General features: G+C 42.0%; 1 protein-coding gene across 2 annotated transcripts in view; it reads left to right on the forward strand.

The window, feature by feature from the left end:
• Positions 1-22,503, forward strand: part of LOC145940294 (uncharacterized) — a 53,262-nt gene that overhangs the window by 18,176 nt on the left and 12,583 nt on the right. The window contains exons 1-2 of one of the 2 annotated variants that reach the window (XM_083045225.1): positions 18,988-19,222; positions 19,654-21,220. In XM_083045225.1, the coding sequence (XP_082901351.1) occupies positions 20,896-21,220 (325 nt within the window). In that variant the 5' untranslated portion in view covers positions 18,988-19,222; positions 19,654-20,895. Of the gene's footprint in view, positions 1-18,987; positions 19,223-19,653; positions 21,221-22,503 lie in introns of those variants that run through there. The other variant, XM_083045226.1, reaches the window with a different exon arrangement.

Below are 22,503 nucleotides of genomic sequence, written 5' to 3' on the forward strand. Positions count from 1 at the left end.
ACGATGAAAAAGCAATTTTCCATTTGCATGATTCTCAGGTATTTCTATAACATTGAATTAATCGTTATAGTTATCTCATTAAACAAACTAATTTATACTTTTTATACTTATTAAAAATTACACATGATTATGATTATTGAATCTCGAATTGTAATGATATTTCGAATGCTTGCATAAGAAATTTTTTATAAAGATTGAGCGTGGTTAATTTTTGATTTATTTTTGAGATTGAAAGATTTAAGGGATATACGTAACGATGAATTGTGTTTCTGTACAGTAAAAGATTGCTCGTTAAAGTGGATGGCGAATATCTTTCGTTCAATCGAATCGTTAAAATGTGCGCTGATGATAAAAACCACGGTATAAAAGCGCGTATTCTGTGCAATGATGATACTAATAACGGATACGAATTCCAGTCGATTCTTCGAAGTCAAGGAACAGTTACGCAGTTACTTTGCAGATTTTATCACCAAGAGACATCCCCTAAGTATTTTAAGAATTTTTGACATTTCCAAATTTATCTTGATTTCTTCTGTAATTAAAAGAATGCAAGAATTTCGCGCAATTTGAAGAATTCGACAGATATTCGATAATTATACAATGAATCATCGATGAAATCCGCGTAAAAAACTTAGTATAAGATTAAATGCAATTTGTTAGATAAATTATGGGAACACAATCACTTTTCAAATATAAACGTATAATAATGGTACAATTAAGAAATATTATAAAATCAGTAATGATACGTTTTGTGGATATAACAATCTTATCGTACAATCAGCATTTATTTAATAATTATAAAAAGGTAAAATAATTGCTATTAATCTTGGCATTTTGCGATATTTATACAATTTTACTCTCTAATTCTCTCGTTACGCAACGCCTAGTGTTTCATGTTTCATATCAGTCTCTCTCTCTCTGTGATTTCTCCGTCGCGATATCGAGCAAACAGAGATTTTAATTATTCCATCGTGCACAATACTCGCGGAATGAGGTAATCCGCGAGATCCCGTTTCCGCCTCTCGTCAACTTTGTTTCGTCGACGTTGCGTAAAACGGATGCCGATTCGCACGACTCCTCATCAGCGGGGGAGTGATGAGCCGACTCGAGTCGGTCGAGGATCTTAGGCGTGGAATCGCATTCGGTTATGGGAAATGTGAAAGTCGCTTAGGCGACGTAGGTGTTGCCGATCTCACGCACCGAGTCGCGAGAGTCGTCTTATGCGAGTTGATATGTTACGTTAAGTCTCTCTTCTTTTCGAAAGGGAGAGCTTTTCGTACCGATGTGAACCTGGCACCCAACTTAATAAAAAATAAAAATAAATAATACAGTTCGTTTGTACCTCGTTTGTATCTGTTTGTACCGTTTGATTTTTCGTTTGTACCTCAAAGGGTTAAAAAATACCAGGGGGTGAAAAAATCGCCAGCGCCCAACTTTAAGATATTTTAATTTCATTAGAGCCATTCGAAAGAGAATCGTTTGTACCCGTTTGTACCTCCTTTAAAATCGTTTGTACCTCAAAGGAACCGGAATTATTATTTATTTTTATTTTTTATTAAGTTGGGCGCCAGGTTCACATCGGTGCTTTTCGTTGGAACTTCTTGCTGCTAATCTCTGGAACTAATAGTTATTTGCAAGATGTTTGCACCAAGAGAGATAACTTTCATTGTACTTAATAAAGTTTTTTTATTTATGCAATTAATTATATAAAAATATAAAAAAATAAAAAAAAGCTTCATGCGTTATCGAAGAATATCGTAATGAAAGCCGTCTTTTTGAAAAGAAGACATTCGCGGGGATTCTCTCTCTTCGTACTATTGCCTTCTTCTCTCGTCCTCTTCTCGTTCCTTTCTTTCTCGTCTCTTTCTCTTTGCGCACCCGGCGTTACATATACCTTACGAGTACCTACGTGAACAACAGGTAACGAGGGACTACGGGTCAGTGTATAAATAGTCGCGCTTCTTCCGTGCCCACTTGGCAGGCGATGTTATTTATCACCAGGAAGCGTGGCGGCAGTCTGATTAACGAAGGTCGAGACCGCCATAGAAACCACGAACCTAATCCTAGCGGATCTAGACCTCTCCCGGATTATGCATGCGCTCTAACGTAGCCATCGTCGTCGTCCCAGTACAGCGACCCAATGAATCGCTGCCGTGTTCCGACTCGCCGGCGCCGTTTCGCTTAATACAGGCGCCGAGTTCTAACTACCACTCTCCTATACGGCCTATGACCGTATACGTAGATACGAAGTGCGTTGTGTGGTGTCTATATATATCTAATCCGTCTGCTTATCGTCATATCGATTCGTCGCAGTCGATTGGCGGCGAAGTGCGTGAAATCTGATTTTAATATGATTCTATGCCTAACTAGTTGCTGTGAAAATGATATTGGCCCTGATGAGTTTGCATCGCTCTTGAATATCTTTATAAAAAAATAATATATTATGAGAAAAATGGTTTCACGATAATTTTATTTGTATTTAAATATATATAATATAATATTGATAATAAAATATTAATTCATTATACATTTTACTTAAATTTCAATTAACAAGACAAATTTCTAATATCAAAATTTCTTGTATACTGAAAAGGCTAAGAGTTACAGCTTATTGTATGTAAAATCGTAACGAGTATAAGGATATTAAAATCAAAACATGACATTTACAGTACATTTTATATTCCTTACTAGAAGAATACAAAAAAATGCATTTTAAAGTCAATGAATCTAATTTGGAAAAGGGAGGAAAGGGGAAAGAGAATGAAAGATCGTAAAATAGCGACGCAAATTTGTCATCCACCTCTAATGGCCGCATCGTGTCCGGATTTATCGCGAATAAAATGTACGGTCGTTAAAAGGCGCGCGTTAAGGGGGTTTAAAAGTCCTAAGCGATGGACATTTAATTTCTTAATGCATTTATTCATTTCGTATTTTTGTTGCACAATTAATGCAACCAAGAATCACTGCACAATTAAGGGAGCCAAGGATGGAATCCCATTACGTATCTTCGTTGCATTTTGCAAGCTTGAACCGTAGGCTAAAAAGCAATTAGCAGTCAGCTAACGAAGCTGTTTTCGGGTCTGGCTACTCGCGTTTCGTGTTCGTATAATCGCGACCATCTTCACCACAGGCGGCACGTCGATACACGCGGAGGCAAAATAAAAAAAAGGAAGAGAGAAGAGAGAAAGAGTGACAGAGCAACAGTTCTGCATCCGGCAAAATTCAAAAGAGACAGTCCACGGGACATATTCGCGCGGGTTCGTTAAACGAATTCGCACACGCAGATTCCCTTTGATCGCGTGCGGCTCTCCGCTGCACTTCGGGTACGCCAATAAGACGCTGACGTAACTTCGCGAGCGCAATCTTAGCCGCCGATCAAGCGGACTCGGGATGAGCGAGGCTGCTCTCTCGCGAGAGAGCATTCTCCCGGGTAGATAGAGGCGCGCGCGGATGCGAACGGACGGACGGGCGGAGTTTCCTCGACCGAGAGAGAAGCGAGAGAGCGCGGCTGTGGCTCCTCTTCTCTTCTCGCTGTCACGAGGAAGGAGGAGATCGGTCGGACGCGCGGGACGGCAGGTCGGTCAGGCTAAGATCGGCGACTATACGAGCAACAGAGGAGCCCCCGCCTCCCCGTAAGTACCGTTACTTCCTCGGGGGCCTCCGGGACCAGACGTGTAATTTATATATCGCCCTGTACCTACCTACCTACCTACCCGTCGCGCGTACTCCGCGAAAGTATACAGCCTTTTTTACGACACGAGAGGAACGCGCGAGGTGGAGAACGAGGGGCCGAACGAGGGAAGCTGCGGCCACTTCTTTTCACTATCGTGCTCGTTCTCTCTTTTTCGCTCGCATAAACTGCGGTGCTCATTCTTCCTTTTTCACTCTATCCTTCTCTTTTTCCTCTTTTCTTTATCGCCGAGAGGGGAACGAGATCCTCGCAGAGAACCTCGCAAAACAATCGCGTACGCCAATTACGATCGCGGTAGCAGCGCTCCTCGTACGTTGTGCGCTTCCTTATACATATTTTCGGCGGTTACCGCTTTCGGTTACCTCTCTCGGTGATGGCCATCAACTAACGCACCGGTCGACGCACCGAATCGATTGATTGATACCAGATGTGCATGATGCGCGAATATAAAACAAGTACTAGAACAAGTTGCGGAAACTTTTTCCGCATTACGTATAGTTTCTTTAATATAATCTTGACCGTAGGGGATTGAATCGAGGGGTAATTTGCGAGGATTGAGGAAATAATTATCAAACTGGATGAACATACTTTACCTCCCTCTTTTCTGGCGATGAACCGATCTCGCTCATCATCCTTATATCCCGTGACGAACCGGCAAAGTTCCTGGTAACGCCCTCGGTAACTTGTCATGGCCAGTTCCGCAATATGCGACACGATACGCCAGTCGGTAGTGATTATTGTCGCCCGGTATTTCGCTCGGTCATCATGGACTCGCGAGCGAGCGAAAGCGGAAGAGATCGCGAGGGCGAAGAGCGCGATTCGTGACGCTACCACAGGAGAAATAGGAGCAGGATATTTTCAATGACGGGCTTGAACAAATTTAAATAGCCGTCCCTTGAGGGAGGAAATTCTCTTATAAACTTGCGTAAATGATTTGATAATTAATAATTGTGTGTATGAGATAAATTAAATATAATTATATAGCAGTTTTGCAACACAAGTGTACAAAAAGTATATATGTATAGTATTTCACAACATTTTTTATTTACGTACTTAAATTATTAGATACTCAATCTGAAACATAACGGTGTAAAAATTCAACGGTGTAAAAATTCACATGTTTCCGTTACAAAAAAAGAAGAAGGAAAGAAAAGACTCTCGGAAGCATAAATTCAGCACTTGCGTATTTTTAACCATAATTTACACCGGTTAGAAGAGAGACGAGAAAATCCGTCGACGTATCCTCCACCGATCATCACGAAGTCGATGACTCACATCGCATTTTTACCTTTTACGTAATTATCGGGAATGATTGCCGCTGACAAGTTCGAGCGGCCTGCCCGTCCGTCCGACGTGGAATACCGTAGTCGTACCGTAAATATATGTACATCGCACACGAACACGGCAAGTACGAGCGCGTTCGTTCCCTCGCGTATATACGCGTTTCTCGGACCCTCCTCGCGCAGCGAGGATCCTTGCATGCAGCCGCGCTTTGACACGGCAGGATCGCGATGACCCGCGATTTATACCACCGCGCGGGACTATGTAAGTCGTGAGGATTCGTGTGTACGTGCGCGTCTCCGTGTGCACGTCTTGTTGCAAATACGCATGCAAATACACGCGCGGCACTGATGCGACCACGTCCATTAGGATTGATCGGCAACATTAATACAAGTTAGTGCCGACATGCTCGCTGCCCGTTGGATTCTACGGCCCCGTCTTGGCGTTTTCTATCTATCTTTCTCTCGTTCTCTTTCTGTTCTACACGCACACACACGCTTCTTTATATACACGAAGAAGTTTCCTCTAAGTTTTCTCTCTCGTCCTCCGCCCGTGTCTCCGCGTCTCGTGATCTGCGATCTTGCGATTCCACGTCGCGCCACGCCGTTTCGAAGTCGTCGTCTCGTCGTCCGGGACGAGAGGGAAAGAGAGAGAGAGAGAGAGCAGGGCTCTATCGGCCATCAATGTCTACTTCCGACAAGATACCTCGCCTCGTCGGGCGTACGCGAGGTATTACCCGACGGCGAATCGTGAATTCACCGGTCTGTCCGGACGAAGGAATGCCGGATACGGTTAAAAGCGAAACGGATCACGCTGATAGCGGGATAAACGTCATCGAGCATCCAGATATCGCAGAAAAACCCGTCGTGCGTAATCGAGATGGAATGTACTAATAAGTATATGATTGAAAAAAAAAATGGCTCAAATGTGGTTTCGCTGCTTATATAATTATTTAGAAGAATAATTCAAGTGTGAATAGATATTTTATCTCTAAGATTATTGAGATAAAATATTAAGTGAAATAAGATTGCGCGGCAATCGCTGATTTTATCTTTAGTAATAATTATATTACTATAATTATTGTATTTATTGTTTATCCTCGACAATTTTAAGGATCATTGGTGTGATAATGGACAGGCAGCCAATTGGATAATAATTGGTCATATCTGTTCCATCCAAGGGATGTTCGTTTCTCAATCGATCGTAAGCCTCGGAGGGTGGACCGAGCGCTTAACCTTCACACTTAACCCCGCCGATTTTACTATATTGCGTATAATTTATGTGCACGCAGCGCGCGAGAGAGAGAGGCCTCCGTAACGTCTACTTATCTTCGACGGCGTGGCGTTATCTTCCCGTTTACTATTAGCGAAGTGCGCACGATAATGATACACGAGCAATTTAATCGTGCCATCTTATCGCGCGATCTTCGGCGATTCACCCCTCTCGTTCGCGCTGGAGAGCTCTTCGAGGTCACAACCCTCGGATGAGTCGGTCGTTATTTTACAAGCACCGTCGCGCTCGAGGTCTTCGGCGATTATTCCAAAACCGATTTAAGGAATAACTAAAAAAGGAAGACGAAGGACGCTTTTATTCTTACATCCACAAAATTTATTTTTTTTTTTTCCAAGAACGGAACATTTTACTTACAAATAATTATTTATTATCTGTTATACATTTTATCTAAATTATATATTTGACAATTGTCACAAGTTTAAGAAAACGCACGTTTGTAAAATATTCCTAGAACAATTTACAATCTCTCTCTTCAATAATTTTCATCGATTTTGCATAAGTTCGATTATTCAGGAAACGGAACGCGGAACGATTCGGATGCATTCGAGTGCATCGCGCGCAGCATCAACAATTTTTTCGCGGATTTAACGTGCGCGAAGTTGGTGCAAACCGCTCGGGCGCGGGCATAAATTTTCTCGCGTGCGTCGCGCATCCCACGCGGGTTGTACAACACGCGCGATTGAGGGTCGCGAGGGATCCGCGGCGCCGAGTCGGACGTCGACCGGTCGAGGGAGTAAAGGCCGCGCGAAGGGCCGCGATTCTCTCACACAAACGGGCGCGGCAGCTTATTACACATTCGCTCCTCTTAAGGGCCCTCGTATACGCGCACCCGCAAAAATTACGACTCACCGAAACGATAAAAGCGCTCTCCCCCCGCTCTCTCTCTTTTTCTCTTTCCGGAGATACGCATTCACGCGTGTGTTGATAGGTATTGTACCCGAGGCGACGCGCGCAGGCTTTTGGGGACTACCCGGGCTATTAAATCCGAGAATTCGCCACGCCTATCGCAATCATAGTGATTACCCCGACGCGTATTACAATGCAAATGCTGGTTAATTCTCACGTGACCGCACTTTCAGCCCTCCCGCCAACCCCTGGAGATTGTCTCGTGTTGAAATGACGTAGCCGATCATCTCTCCCGCTCCATCTCCTTCTTCCACCCATGCTCATCTTCCCGATCTCTCATCGTCCTTCGTTTTATCCTCCTTAGGGTCCTCTTCTTATGCATTTCGACGAGAAAAAAGATACCGCGAAAGATGGTTTAGAATCCGCCGAGCTGCATCAGTGGAGAGGACTTGATATCTCATCAACATACCTTGGCTACTTTGTGCGAAATGAAAAAACGAAGAGAGAGACTGATCGGGATCAACACATTTTAAATTCCCTAGAGTTTAAGGACTTCTTAATGTATCTTAGAGGACTCTCGACTTGTCTGGCTTGTTCGCCCGTTAATCTTACAAATATATAGTGTCCCTCTTATTTCTCTTCGGTTCTAATATTTTAGACTTTAGAGTCCAGTCGAGTTGCATAAACCGCCAATAAGATAATAGCATGTCATTGACACACACTATGAAAAAAATTAATTATATTAAAAAACAAAATATTTCTATCTTGCTTATATTTTTCTTTTAAAAAGCTCTTTAAAAAAATACAATATATTTATGCCTTCTTATAATATATAAAAAATACAAATGGTATTCAGTATATATACGCACACGCGTACAGATATTACAAAGCTGCGAAAGCCTGTTTCCTCCATTTAATTACATAAAGATAATTTCAGAAGCAAATGCGGGCCCAATAAACCCAAAGGATAAACGCAGGATCATTTGGGACGTTGCGCCTAACGAGTATCGCGCTTGCTGTCCTATATCGGAGTAAGGCAGATGAAGGGTCGCGGTTTCGCAAAAAGTAATCGGCATGCGGTCTACAGCGCAGCCTTTAATATCAGGCGGGCACACCGTCATCGTCTTTTCTCTCGTGGCTAATTATAATGATCCCAAATTAACGACCGTGTCGCGGCGCGGCGTGTGTGCGTGCATCGAGAAACGCGATAATACTTACGCACACACGGCGTCCAGCCATCGTAAATGGCAATGTTTATGAACACGAGAAAAAAGAAAAGAGCCGGGAGGAGGAGAGAAAGAGAAATAGACTGGCGAGATAGGTAAAGAGAGACTTAGAACGTTCGCCGCGTGCAATTACACAGGTCGATAGTGTATCTAAATAAAGTTATTACCCGACATGTCGCTCGCATTATATTAACCGAGCGAATCATGTGGTAAGCGAATACAAACATATATATATATATATATATATATATATATCGAGGAGTGCGTGTGTGCGTGCTTGCGTGCAAGATACCTGTGCAATGGCCACGCCACGTAATAATAATCCGTTGCTGATGAGCGCGGGATCACTTTCCGCTCACGAGGATGACCCGCATGATCCTTCATTTTTCTGCGATTCGAGAGAGGTTGTAATACTAAGAGATTCGGGATAAAACAAAATACATATTATATATAATATACTAAAAATTATTGCATATAATAAAATATTAAAATATTAGAAACTAACAGATAAAATCGCTTTGCTTATATACAAATATAATCGAGACAAAATTCCTTAGAATTTTAACGACAATAGGAATTTTTTAAATAGATATATAAAAAGCAAAAGTCTTTACATAATTTATTCGAGAGAGAGATTCAAGACTAATTTATACAATAAAAAAGAAACAATCGAGAGTTGTGGTATTGTAATACGCGACCAGTTTGACTGTAAGTCGGTAAGAAACTCTGTCGCCGTAATTAGTACGTTTGCAATCGAGCATGGCGCGAGACGGACGAGGTAAAAAGCGTGTAAAAAGCCGAAACTCATTATCTGGATTTTGCCGGCGCATCGCTTGTGATGCCTGCGCGCATAACCCGATCCAAATTAGGTTTGGAACGATCGCTTGCACGCGACGAAGAAAAACCGGGCAGGGTAATTAAGTAAGTAGGCGTGTTTCGGTGTCGCTTATCTGGGTCACTCGGCAAAACGGGCTCTTATTAATGAAAAGCTAAATAAATTATTCTACCATTTATTTTTATTATCTATTGATTTATACATATTTATTTATATATTATAAGAAAATGCCACTTTATTAATTAGATCAATTTTTAAAGATCATAATATATCAAATGATTTCAGTGAGATCTTAAAATCTTTTATTTTTTTTTGTTTATCGAGTCGAGTACCAAGGTTAACATAAACCCATTGGATTGATGTTTCTAAAGAATAACTTGATTTAATTGATCCGACTTGAAATATACTCAAGGGTCGGGAGAAGGGCAAATTGCGCAATTAATTTTCGTGCAAATTTTAACTCTCTTACATGTAGGAGAACGCGCATTTTCGCAGGATCCGAAGGAGGATCTCGAGTTGTGTGTCAGACCGGTCTGCGATGAAACGGCGGGAAAAAGTGACGATGCTGAAAGAGGCGAGGGCCTTTTTGCGCGAGTTACTCGCGATATTTCATGGCACTTTTACAGATATTATGTGGAACGCCGGGCAGCCAACCGATAAATCATTTTGCAACAACAACGTTATATCGCACCGGCAGAATCACGGCGTCGAAGCCGCGGCGGTGGCGGATATTTATCCGCCGGATAGCGAGGACGGGTTAAATGCATAATTCAAGATGGTGAACGCAAGTAGCAACGTCGATATAACATATTTACACAACGCGAATGCCATGCAACATTCATAGACGGTATCACACGCGACGCGTATATTTTCTGGGAACTCGTTTTTAATATCACGCCGCGACAATGCCTCGCGTCAAAAAAAGAACTCCTTTATACATACATGTAGCAGGATCATCGTACAATCTCTTGGAGAGATGGATGTTTAAGATAGATTCTGTATATTTTATCGCGCTATCGGTTCGACACAGTGTCGCATTTTATGAAATCTTTGTATGATGAAGCTAAATTAAAGCGGACGAGCGTATAATTTATCCACTAGTAATCTTGTTCGTAGAATGTGGTGGGATATTCACGGCATATCCCATAAAATTATCCTCGAATACGCGTCTTGCCTTACGTTTAAAAGAGACTGCTCGTCTGATTCGATGAAAATGTGGTGATTGCGTGTTCGAAGAACATCCTTTTTCGCGGTGATGAGACAACTGCGAATACTATGAGTACCAGGCACCGTTATCAGTATTTCCCATAACCGGTGCAGCAATCAAACGATGAATACAAAGCTGCTCATTGATATATTCTTATCTCGCGGTACCGCGTTAATCGACGAGGTAAATATCAAATGTGATCGTCGTCATTCAATGCGGCAATGGGTCGTCCAACTTAACAGTTGTTTGGACTGAGAGACTTCTCGATAAGCGAATCCAGTCTGCAGCCTTGTTCTTAGAATAGGATAAAATACTGCTTTGCCTTTTTTCTTTCTATAGATAAGCTGTATTGCACATTTAACATTTTTAACACGGCCGAATAATGACTATTTACAATTTTTCGTTACTGGAAACGAATAACTTTTCAGGTTTTCTTTAGATACTAAGGAGAACATATTACGCGACGGGTATATGTCTATAAAAAATTAATTAACAAATATATTTCTGAATAAAATTATTCCGAGAGAGGTATCTTGAGAGTTTTAATCTTCTCGAGGTTTTAGTTGCCTCCATGTCTCGTCGTTCTCTTTTTATTCGTCACCAACGACGCAATTTAGTCCCCGTGAATCTCTCGTAGACTGCGAGGCCGTGAAATGGAATGCATAATTGATCCACGGCAAGTAGCGCGACCGGGAGGTTGACGAACGAATGTTAATTCGCAGCGCGAGACAAAGTGTTTTACTAAGACGGCCTCGCCGCCAGAATTGGCGTGCCTGCAACGATGCGTGTTTCCATAATCTTATGCTAATTTAAAGTGCTACGCGACGCCGCGCATTCGAATGTCATCCTTCTTCTTAATGCGACGGCCAGTCGGCTGCAGGAAGTTACCCGTGTGATTTAAATCGACGACGACGCCGCCGGCTACCATTGTTCATCTACATGTGAAATTTAATTTTACGGATGAATTCCTCTTCTTCGTAGCAAAAATTTAACTGCGAACTAGGAGGATCATTTCTTACACAATGTTCAATATATTATATATTCTCATATATTACATATTCTTTCAATATTAACATATTCTTTTTCAATGTTCAATATTAATATTACATATTTTACAAGAAAGTCACAATAAGCTTATTAAATAAAAATTTAGAAAAAAATGTTTATTAAATTTTGCACGGGAAAAAAATTTCGAGAAAATTGTATCATCTTAACAAAAAGTGATAAAATTGCAGTTAAATGTGGACCGTATACAGTTCACCAAAATTAATGACTTAATATGTAAAATTCTATACAGCCGTATACCAAGTGCAACTTTTACCGTGGTAACCCGCTTTATGTGCGACGATAACGCCTCGTGCGCGCTACCGTTTTGTCTTATCTCCGTCGCAAGTTACTCTGCTGCGGCTCGCAGCCAGGTACCGTTTTCTTCCACATTTGCATAAATATTCGCGTAGTCGCGGCGGACACGCGTGTGTAGATTCCGCTCCGTGTTATACCGCGCGAAAAGCGAAAACAGTTCGGGCAATATGTCTCTCAAGAGCGTTTCGAAACGAGTATTTGCACTTTTCATTTCAATTTCTACGCAGTACGATATACATCATGCGTTCTATTAGCGTGCGCCACGGCCGTGCTTTGTAGATATTAGCGCGCTAAGTGGTTTTTTATCTTGCGCTTATACGCAGCTATTTATGCGACTTACACGGGATCGCGCGCCGTTAAAATTGAATACGAAAGTTACAGCCTTGCACCTAAATTGCGCATTAACGCTATTGCTTATGTCCATACGTAACGAATTTTAATTAAATTCGCCAAATATTAAAGAAAATTATCATCAAAAGTACTCTGTTATTCTCTGTTATTTTACTCACTCTCTAATATTTTTCTCGAGTATTTTCTTGAAGAAAATCGCGTCATCGAAAATATTTTGGAAAGATCAGGAATTTTATTCATATTCATCATTTTCCCAAAATTTTTCCTTTTTTTAGGAGTATTGTCTCTTAGTAATAGAAATGAAAATTTTGCATCGATAATTCTTCGCAACTCATCTTCGCGTCGCGAAAAAGCGATCTGAGAAGTAATTTACGGGAGGAGAGAGAAAGAGAGAGGAAGAGAGAGAAAGTGCTTATCCGTTGATGGAATTGAGATTGTTTTCAGCAGCACGGCAGCCAATTGGTGGCAGGGGCGATGAAAAACGCGTGACCTCAGGCATATACTGCCCTTTGTCCAGTCCCATTTGAAATTCTTAAAAGTGCCCCGTCTCTCTTATACATTCCTTTTTTTGCTATAAAGGCGAGAACACCAGACAACAATAAGATGAGGAGTGTTCGTTCGGTTAAAGTGGCGGCGGCGACGATAAAAATCCAAGTACCTTGCAATTACATCTGCAGGTAAGCAAGGTTCGCGACTAGCGATGGCTATGAACGGGTCAGTCGAGAAAAATGCCGAAGAAACAGCTGGTCGAAGTCATCAGATATGCATTTATTTTCTAAATTTATCGGCTGCACTTTAAAGAAATCTCGATTTAAATTTTCTTCTTAAACATGTACGTAAGACTTTTAAGAAACCAATCTACATCTATCTAGACAAAAAATTGGACAACTTCCTTTTAATTAACATAAGAAAAAAATTTATAACACGTGATTATTGAACAGATGTGATAGCAGAAATAATAGATTTCTTTCTATACATTCCACAAAAACAAAATAAAAATATTGATTAATTTAATAACGGTTTGATAATTAAGAAGCGATTTGATATAAACATTTTGATGCATTAAATATCAGAGATATAAATTGTGACTGGTCATGCACATCACTAGCGTGCAAGACCTCACGGCAGCCTCGGCAGAGTACTTGGCTTCTGTGGCTACTAACAGAAGATGAGCAACGAAAAAAAGGAGCACCTTTTGCGTAGCACCTGCCACCGCCTGCTTACATTGCCTTACTCAACTTCATTTACACGTGCATTACTCTTCTAAATACTCGCCGAAGATTGGCGCATCACCTTCAAACGCAGTATCTTATGCGAGAGTGGTGTGCATCGCGAAATATCATGACATAAGGAAGCGAAGCGAATTTCTCGGTCGCAGATGCTGGCGCGAAAATCTTTGCAAGAATTTTCTTCGTAGTAAATAATGCTGAATAAGAATAAGAAAATTTTCGATAGTCTAAAAAATAACGCAATGTTTTTTTAGCGCATTATTTCATATTTCTTATTATTGTTTTATTTTATAAAGCATCTTTATATCATTATATCTTTATATCTTTATATCTTTTTCTTCAGCTCGACTTTAATTTCACGTCTTTTATTATTTAATAAGTCTTTTAAACGCATATATCTGTGAGAAATGATGATATTAATATCGCATTTGAACCGACTCGAGAATGAAATTAATAGCTGACGCGGAGGGGACGAGAGAAGGGTGCGATCTTAAAACCTACGCATTTGTGACCACCACTCTTCTCCTGTCGCTCCCTTTCTACCAGTTTTTCTTCGTAGTAATCTGAGAAGAGAAATTGATATGATCTCGTGCAAGGTCTAATTAAATCTATGGGATTCTCAATAACCGCGATGGCGGGGTTAAAATTCTCTACATAGCCAGGAGGTTAGCCTTAGAAACAAATGTTGTGTTCCCTCTCCAGCGCGCGAGAGCGGAATTTTTTTTTTTATATAGCCTTGACCAATCCCACGGAATAATTGGATAATTCAAACAGAAGGTTCAAAGATAAACTGGTAATGCGGTGAAGATTTATGACGACGTTTCGATTGAAACTGTCTCGGGTATTAGATGGTACAATGCTTACTAATAAACCGGAGCGTGAGGAGTATTAAATATCAGAATGAAATTCCACCGGTAGAACACGCTCGTGCCTACGAGTATGTTTCTTATATTATTATTACCGGAGACGGCTATAAGGCGTATTTTATTAGCGGGATTAATTACGAGCCTAATAACGCATTAACATAGACCCGTTGACTCCGATGCAATCACGCGGTGCATCAAGATAATAAGAATATTTTTATTTCGCGGAAATAAATACTCGCACACAACTCGAGAGAATCGAAATAATCTATGTAATTAATTATAACTCCGATATTTATTCCATAATACAAATTTTTTACTAAAATCTAATTATTTACATTAATGATAAGATTTACTTCTAATATGGTATTAAGATATTACTATAGGATAGTTATTATCATTTGACATTATTTTTATGAATACGAAAAAAAAAATTCGCTGCACGTTCGCTGTGTATCGATACAAACTTGGAGATCGAAATCGATAATTGCGCGCTAAACGTTAGTTACCGAGGCTCACGTTGTCCCACGGTCGCTAAAGGCCTCTCTCGTCGAACTAACGCGCGCAACAGAAAATTCGCACGGATTAAGATTAGAGATATAATCGAGCGATAGAGTCGCTAATGGTCTATTACGCAGTGTCTCGTGGCTCGGCTAGGATGCCTGCTCCTCCTAGCCATGAAAATGACTCGGCTATTCAGCCCCCTTCTTCCCGAGGTCAACGTTACTCGGTCATGCTTGTCAACGCTCCGACGATCGATATCGCGCGCATTGATCGGCTACGCCGAGCCGTTCCTAATTAGGACGCACGCGCTTCGCATTTTTCTCAGCGGACGTTTCATATAAAATAAATGTGCTAACTAACCAATTACAGCGAGACGACCCCTGGCAGACGACCGGTTGCATCGCCGACGCTCATTAGTGTCAACGCTTAAGTGCCGATTGCACCTTCGCTTGCGCTGCCTGGCGCGATGGCAGATGCGATGACGATGATGCATCGCGATTCCGCGGCTGGCCCCGCGAAAGTCAATATCATGCGCCGGAATTCCGCGATTCTTTGTCGAGTCCTGCACGTGATGCGTCGCTTGATCGATGAGTTTCCTTTGTAAAACGTTTCAACGAAAGGATCGTAGATAGTTTCACCTTTCAAGCAATCTCTCCATGTGATTTAAAAAAGGAAATGATTAAGAGTCTAACAATATTCTCATTATATTGTATATATATATATTCTAATATAATTAATAATATATTATTTATACATTGTGTGTGTAGAAATAGCAAGTGCCTTTCGCCTTTACATTCTCTTAAACGGCAGAGTTCTCGAGACATGAACTTTCAATTTAAGTTCCTGCACGACAACCTGGTTTCAGAATAAAAACGAGACTTCGCCGAAGAATCCTAAACACGCGCGCGTGCGTAATTAAACGCGTCCGATTACGATTCCTGTCGACCTTGCGGACATATAAAAGTGCATAATCGTGTATCTCGCATCAGGTGGAACATGACAGCATTTCCCTTGATCTTGGCTCTCTGCGCGCGCGTGATTACCCGCGGGGAAAGAGGGGGAAGATCTTTTGTTTTCTCTCGCGCATCGGAAGAATAGCGAGCCACACCCTGGTTTGAAACATACACACATATAAAACACTGGTAATAATTGTGCATTTGCGAAAATGACGGCCTTGTCCTTGCGAGGCCGCGCAAGGACGCGCATCTCGGACGCAGCATCGCCAGCTGCCGTGGGAAGATCGCTTCGTAGCGATCTCTTCCTCGCCGCGATGGACCCTCTGGCTCGCCTTGACTGATCCTTTCCACAGATTAGTACGCGTCTCTTGCACATACGCGCCGCTTTAGCTAAACGCACCTGCGGTAAATATAGAATTAAATGGAGCAGCGCGCGCGTCGCCACCGACGGTATATATTAATAAACGCGGCGTGTTTCGCATACGCGCGCCTCGTGCCTGCCCTCGCGATATATATCGCGGTGTAACATCTCGGCCAGATGAGGCCGAGAAGCTCGTTGCCGTAACTTGGGCCTCGTTAAAGGGGTTGCCGTTCTTGCCGTCTCTACCGGAGATTCAGGGGCGGATTCGCTATAAGGCTTATCGGAGAGATCTTTATCTTGAGAGATAGAGGTCGGAGAGTCATCATTTCATTATATATGATATTTAAAAACTCGACATAGACATGAGTATAAGTGATGAGCGCAGAAAACTAGTGGTCGGATTAAGGTAAAAAACTCATGTTGCAAGAAAAGTATGATGATTAAGAAGAGTAACCGCTTCCCTGACGACTTGAAGACTTAGTGGAATAAACTATGAAACGAGTGTGGAAGTGAGTCAGCAAACGACTGCTTAGTTTAAAATCTGATTCACCTTCTAATCTCTCATTCAGCTTGTGTCGTAATATGTTGTTATTTTGATAATAATAGTAATATCTCTCGCATATATTCATATTTATATCTTTTTGCATTGTCATTGAAAAGATTGCAAGCTGAGCGTAATTAAACTACATATAATTATCTTTTTTTTTTTTTTTTTTTTTAAAGAGAAACAATTAAAAAGCGATTTATTTGAAACATGTGATATCAAAAATTGATTTTTACGAGGCAATTTTTTATTGCAATAAATAATTTGATTTAATTTAATTTAATTTAATTAATGAGATGTTGGAAATATATAAAGAAAGGAGTTGTCTAAAATACAAAAAAATATAATATAAGTTGTAATGATTGCGATATACTATGGCAATGATGATACGTTTCTTATCATTTTGTGGTGCGACTTTTTCATGATCTCTCACCATTTCTTCGATCTTATTAACAACCTCGAAGCATTCTTCGATGCAATGGCACGCTTGGTTGCTCGCCAATGTAATATTTAACGATTTTTGCAAAATATTCATTCGATAGTGCGGTGCATCACATATCATTTGTCTCGCTATTAGCAAAATATTTGTTCGTTAGTTCACGTTATGCAGTAGAGAGAAATATTACCGCAATCCTCACCGACGGAACTGATGTTATCGCGAATACGGGAATACGAATTCACGTTGTATTTCTCGCGAATATCACACGTGAGACCGTTACATCCTAGAGAGTACAACGACATAAATTGCAACGACAATCTCCGGAATTTCGAGAACTCAGGCGGAAATTCGCGCGGTCGCTTAATGATCGAGTCGAAATCCGGCTATACGTTTACGCGGCGCAAATGACGAGAATCGACGTATACGGCAGCGCAGATGACGATGACGATGATGATGATGATGATATAATGGCGATGGTTATATCATACGACCATCGGTAATAGGATATTGCGTATTCGCATTGCGTAACGCTTTCATCCGCGGATTTAACGGTAGTGGACTAATGATTTCCTCCGTCTGTCAACCGGCAAACGATCACGTGTGTAATTGCCACGCTGATATTTCTCGCTTGACGTAACACCAACACTCGCATAGCGTACTTTGTACATGCAGAAAGAATAGACGAATTAAGAAAACAACAAAATATTAATAAAAACTTACGTTGCAAAATTGTGAATTTCTCCCTAACTTCGAAATGAGAGAATTTTTAAATATCTCTAGACTTTTTACTATTCCTTTCTGCCTTCTTCTATTCATCCTAATTTGCCTAATAGGATTAAAGACCGTCTAGTGAATGTTAAAACCCTTATTGTGCGTCTGAGCAATTTCCATAAAAAGAATCGTGTAACGCGTGAGAGAGAAATCCATAATGATGTAACGGACGCCAGTCCGCACCGGTAATACACGCTCGACAAAAATTAAATCCAAGGTCGTTCCACTTTCCACCCACTCGGAAATCACAGCGGTTCGCTCGTAATTTTTACGATCTTTTACCCGCGTTGAAGTGCTGCAAGACAATGTATAAATATTCGTTACCATTATACGAGCGCGTAAGAAGAAGGCTATCACACGCGATCGTCCTCGCTGAATCTCATCCAAGTATTACCAAATATAGGGACTTGCGCTCATTTTATTTAAGTATAGCCATATAAGGAAATCGCATGTAACATTTTAGTCACTTTTATGAAAGATGAAAGTGTATGTCCTTTATTATGCTTGTTGTTCAGAATACAATTTTCCAAGGATTCGATTATCAACTGCATCGGAGAAAATAGAATGTTTAATATCGAAAATAAAATTAACTTTTTTAAGAACCGTGCTTGGATTCATATATATATAATTAAATTTAATTAAAATTATTTTTAATTAAATTTAATCCGAATTCCTTCCAAGCGTTTCTTAAAAAAAATTAATATATTATATAGCGTATGTAAAGAAATAATAAGAACTTAAAGAAACAATATAAAATAAAGCTTAAGCTTCTATAGTTGGTCTCAATCTTTCCTTTCTGTCGAGATTGATCTACGCGGTCCTGAAGTAGCTCCCGATCCCAACCGCGATCTGATCAGCTGCCATTTAATCTCAGCACGCCGCAATTGTCAGCTGCTCGTGCCTCGTCGTTGCTGTGCATACACGAAGACTGACTCGGCTGCTATTACGGGCGATTATTACACGCTCCTAGGAAGGAAGTATATATGTATCGAGGGCGGTGCACGCGGCTCCTGTGGGGTAACAGCTCCTCTCGCGGGTAACAATAGGATCTTATATTGAATAAACCCACGTATAAGTCGGCGCGCGTATTCTGTTAACCGGGGGACTCCGCGGGCGAGTTTCAGATCGCTGGTATATTGCTATAGCACTGACAACGCGGCTGATGTAGAGGTGGTGGCACACACGAAGCACACACCAGCGAAACGATTATACACGACGACGATCGTGTGTGCGTTCAACTCTTGGTATCGGTGGACCTCTTACACTCGGCTCAGTCCGAGCCGGGCGTCAGTGACTTCGCGTCCGCCGATCCGATCGGATCCTCTCCAAGAGGTCCGGGACTTCGCGTCCTTCTGCGGAAGGCCGGAGATCGTAGAAATCGCGCACTGCTTTCGAATCGATTATTAAAATTAAATTTCGACCATTCGATTTCGTCTCTCTGAAATCGGCGCCGAACGTGTGCGGTAAGAAAGAATTGGATATTTAGATATAATTAGATATTTTACTCCGTTTTATCAAAATACATTTATTCTTCGACTTTTTATTAAACAAATATTTTTTTCTTTTTACGCGATTTTAAAAAATCTAAATAAATATAGGACTTGTCTCTCTCGCGAATTTTGTTTCTTAAATTTGGCTATTACAGAGAATTCGAATCTATCTGCTCACGTAAATGAAAGTTGTGAAAAAGGTGCCTACAATGACTTTCGTTGCTCGTATATCGTAAAGAATTACAACTGCCACTTTAGTTGCGGTCTGCGATTAACGCGGGATAAACGCAAGCGCGTTTGTTAAAGGAACACACTACCTCCGATTTATAAAGCGTTGCGTTGCCGCAATCAAACTCCGTGGATGGAAGCATACTTTGACCGTATCTCTTGCTTATCTGTTTCAGACCACCGCGATGCATCGCGACCTCGGCCGACAAGGTGTCTGAGGGATATCCCCGCGGGACCTCTCTACCTCGTCTTACCTCGCGGTATACGGTAGGTCCTGTTCGGAGGCTACCAGGATGCAGCTCAGACCCAGTTATCGAGGCGTCCGAAGGCACCCCGCGGCTTGCATGCACGGTATAAAGCAATAAAAGCGTCCGCGCCACGAGATATATCTCGCGAGGTCCGCGTAAGAAACGGCGAAAGAAAGCCGACTGCACCGGTAAATCATAAACGCCACGGGGATCGAACTGCGGGAGATAACTGCCTTCGCGTAAGGAGAGATAGAGTGAAAAAAAGAGAAAGAGAGAGAAAGAGAGAAGCCAGCGGCTCGGTTAGTCAAGCGGGATTCATCATTCGATTGCGCGTCCATTGAATCCATCTATCCTCGGACGCCTCGGCAACGCTAACGAAAACGAAACAGCCCGGAAGAGAAGTATCATCGTCGTTCATCATCGGGAACAGGACATCCGGAAGATACAGAGAGACGGATATTCATCGTTTGCTTCTCGCTCGTCGGTGTAAACCATCTCTCGCGGATATTATCGATAGATCCTGCTTTTCTCGTAAGAAGATACGTGTGCATTTCGTTGGACGGTGTTTCGTGATGCTCGATCTCACTACGCGCTCTTGCCTCGGGTAACAGTTTAGTGTCTAGTGAAGCAAAGTTTCATGTATTATTTGTCGGGCCCTGGCTGCTAATATCCGCTACGAATCAGTACGCAATTTGATAACAAAAATCGATTTGGTCCATCGTGTATACTTTCTTCATTTTTCTCTCGCGTTGCAATTTGCGAAAGAAATTTCTCGCGTGGTGCAAAATGTCGAAAATAATCTTCGGCGCTGAAAGAATTGATGTCACTATCATCGTGTCGCGAAACGGAAAGTGACAGCTGCCGCGGCGGAGTGACATAACTGAAGAAGAAAGTGCGTCCATACAAGTCCGTTATTACGTGTCCGTTTATTACGCGGTGATGAGCGGGTATCGAAAGAGGAGCAAAAATGCTCTCGATAGCAAGCGTCGCGCTTGTTCCACCACCACGAGGATTAGATGACGTTACGAGTTTTCCGACATTATCCTGAAGAGGATCGATCTATCTGGGTCGAATCGTCGCGTCGTCTTTCGTTACACTCTCGTCGGTGACCGGACTGCACGTTTGTCTCCATGTTCCTGAGAATCGTTCGCGAAGTGACGCTATTCCGAGATGTGTGAGATCATGTCGTCGAACGGTGAATTCTCGACCATGTCCAGCGAGGAGATGCCTTCGCTGCCCAAGTCCTTGCCGAGCTCGAGGGAGGCGACCGCCGAGGGTGGTTCCGGTTCCGGCGGCGGATACATGCCGCTACGAGAGTTCCTGGACCGATTCTCATTACCGCGGGTCGTCAGACTCGAGGGCACCGGCGGCAGACCGGTGCTCCTGTACAAGCAGCAGCAACGATCGCTGAGAGTCACAGCGAGCCTGCTGATGCACCGGTACCGACATGACGTCAAGGTGGGACCGGAGATCGTCATTCCGGAAGGTTATCCAGGTGAGTTTTTCTCGATCCAAACTTGAATTCGGAAAGCGATTTGATTTACAATTAATTGAAAATGTGAAAAATGACGTAAACTGGCAACTACTTAAAAAATATCAAAGGATATTAAACCTGCTTAACTCTAGACGTGTTTGCTTTATGGAGAGAGATAAGTCTTTAATTTTATTTGAATTGATATCGATGTAGCTTTTATTTTAATGGCCGTGATAGATGACAGCGTGTAGCACGTAAATTATGCTCGGCAGAGTGAACGGTAACGGTTGTGGAGATCATCCGGCTGGAATCATCGGAACAGGTTATAGACTCTATCGCGCGCGCATTTGCGTTGGTGCTCGCGTGGACGCGAGAGAGGCTACAAGAAAAATGATAATGCTCCGATCTCGCGCGCGCGTTAGGGAGAAAGAGAGAGGGAAAGCTCTCCATCATACGATTAATATTCCAACTCGTTTTTTTTTCGTCTCAATCATAAAGCACTTTGTGTGGCGAATAAGTCGCGAAACTCGCCGCACGGTGGAGGCCGCCGCTCCTGCGTGCGCGACTTATATTGGTTTTCTGGCATCAGAAATGGAAATTATGAGGCAATAAAGCGCGGTAATGCGGACCTATTAGATCGAATGGACGAGAGATAAAGTAGAGGGAAACGTTTAGGGTTCGGTGGTGGCTGGATGGCTTGAAGGAGAGACCCGTCAACTAACGACGTCTGCTTCTTTCGCGCGAGATGCTATTCAATATATCGACATTTTTACCCCTCACACGCTTTTCTTCCTCTGCTTCGTCTTCTTCATTCTCTCGTTTTTCTTGATTTTTTGTCTTTATCACAGTGCGCGAAGCGTGGAATTGGCGTCGTGCACGACAGTGTCGTGTTCGACTACCGCTTGCATCTAATAAATGCACTTTGTAGTTTGAATGAAATGTCGTCGATCAGACGAGATTTGTAGTCATTATGAGATACGTTAAATAGCCAGAACAGCGAGTAATCAAGATAGACAGAGTTTTAGCGCACTTTTCTCTCTACCTCGTTAATGAACGACCCGAGGAGATTACGGATAAACCGATTACGAATGTCTGACGAATCGACGTGGGGAAATAGATTCCTTGCATTGACGTCAGAGTTATCGAAATTTTCGTCATGCGATTTTTTTCTCGCTCAATAGCGGTCCGGCTGATTCATGCAAGAGAAACGTCGTTGATCGATAAATTATTTCGCGATCGATGATTCATCACGACGATTCTGAACAGAGTTTAAGATGTTGGCAAACAATTTCTAGTCTCTATTA

The sequence above is a fragment of the Prenolepis imparis genome, unplaced genomic scaffold, assembly GCF_030444845.1.
Source record: "Prenolepis imparis isolate NDT839.2.m4 unplaced genomic scaffold, iyPreImpa1.0 SCAF_9, whole genome shotgun sequence".
In the NCBI taxonomy this organism is placed as follows: domain Eukaryota; kingdom Metazoa; phylum Arthropoda; class Insecta; order Hymenoptera; family Formicidae; genus Prenolepis; species Prenolepis imparis.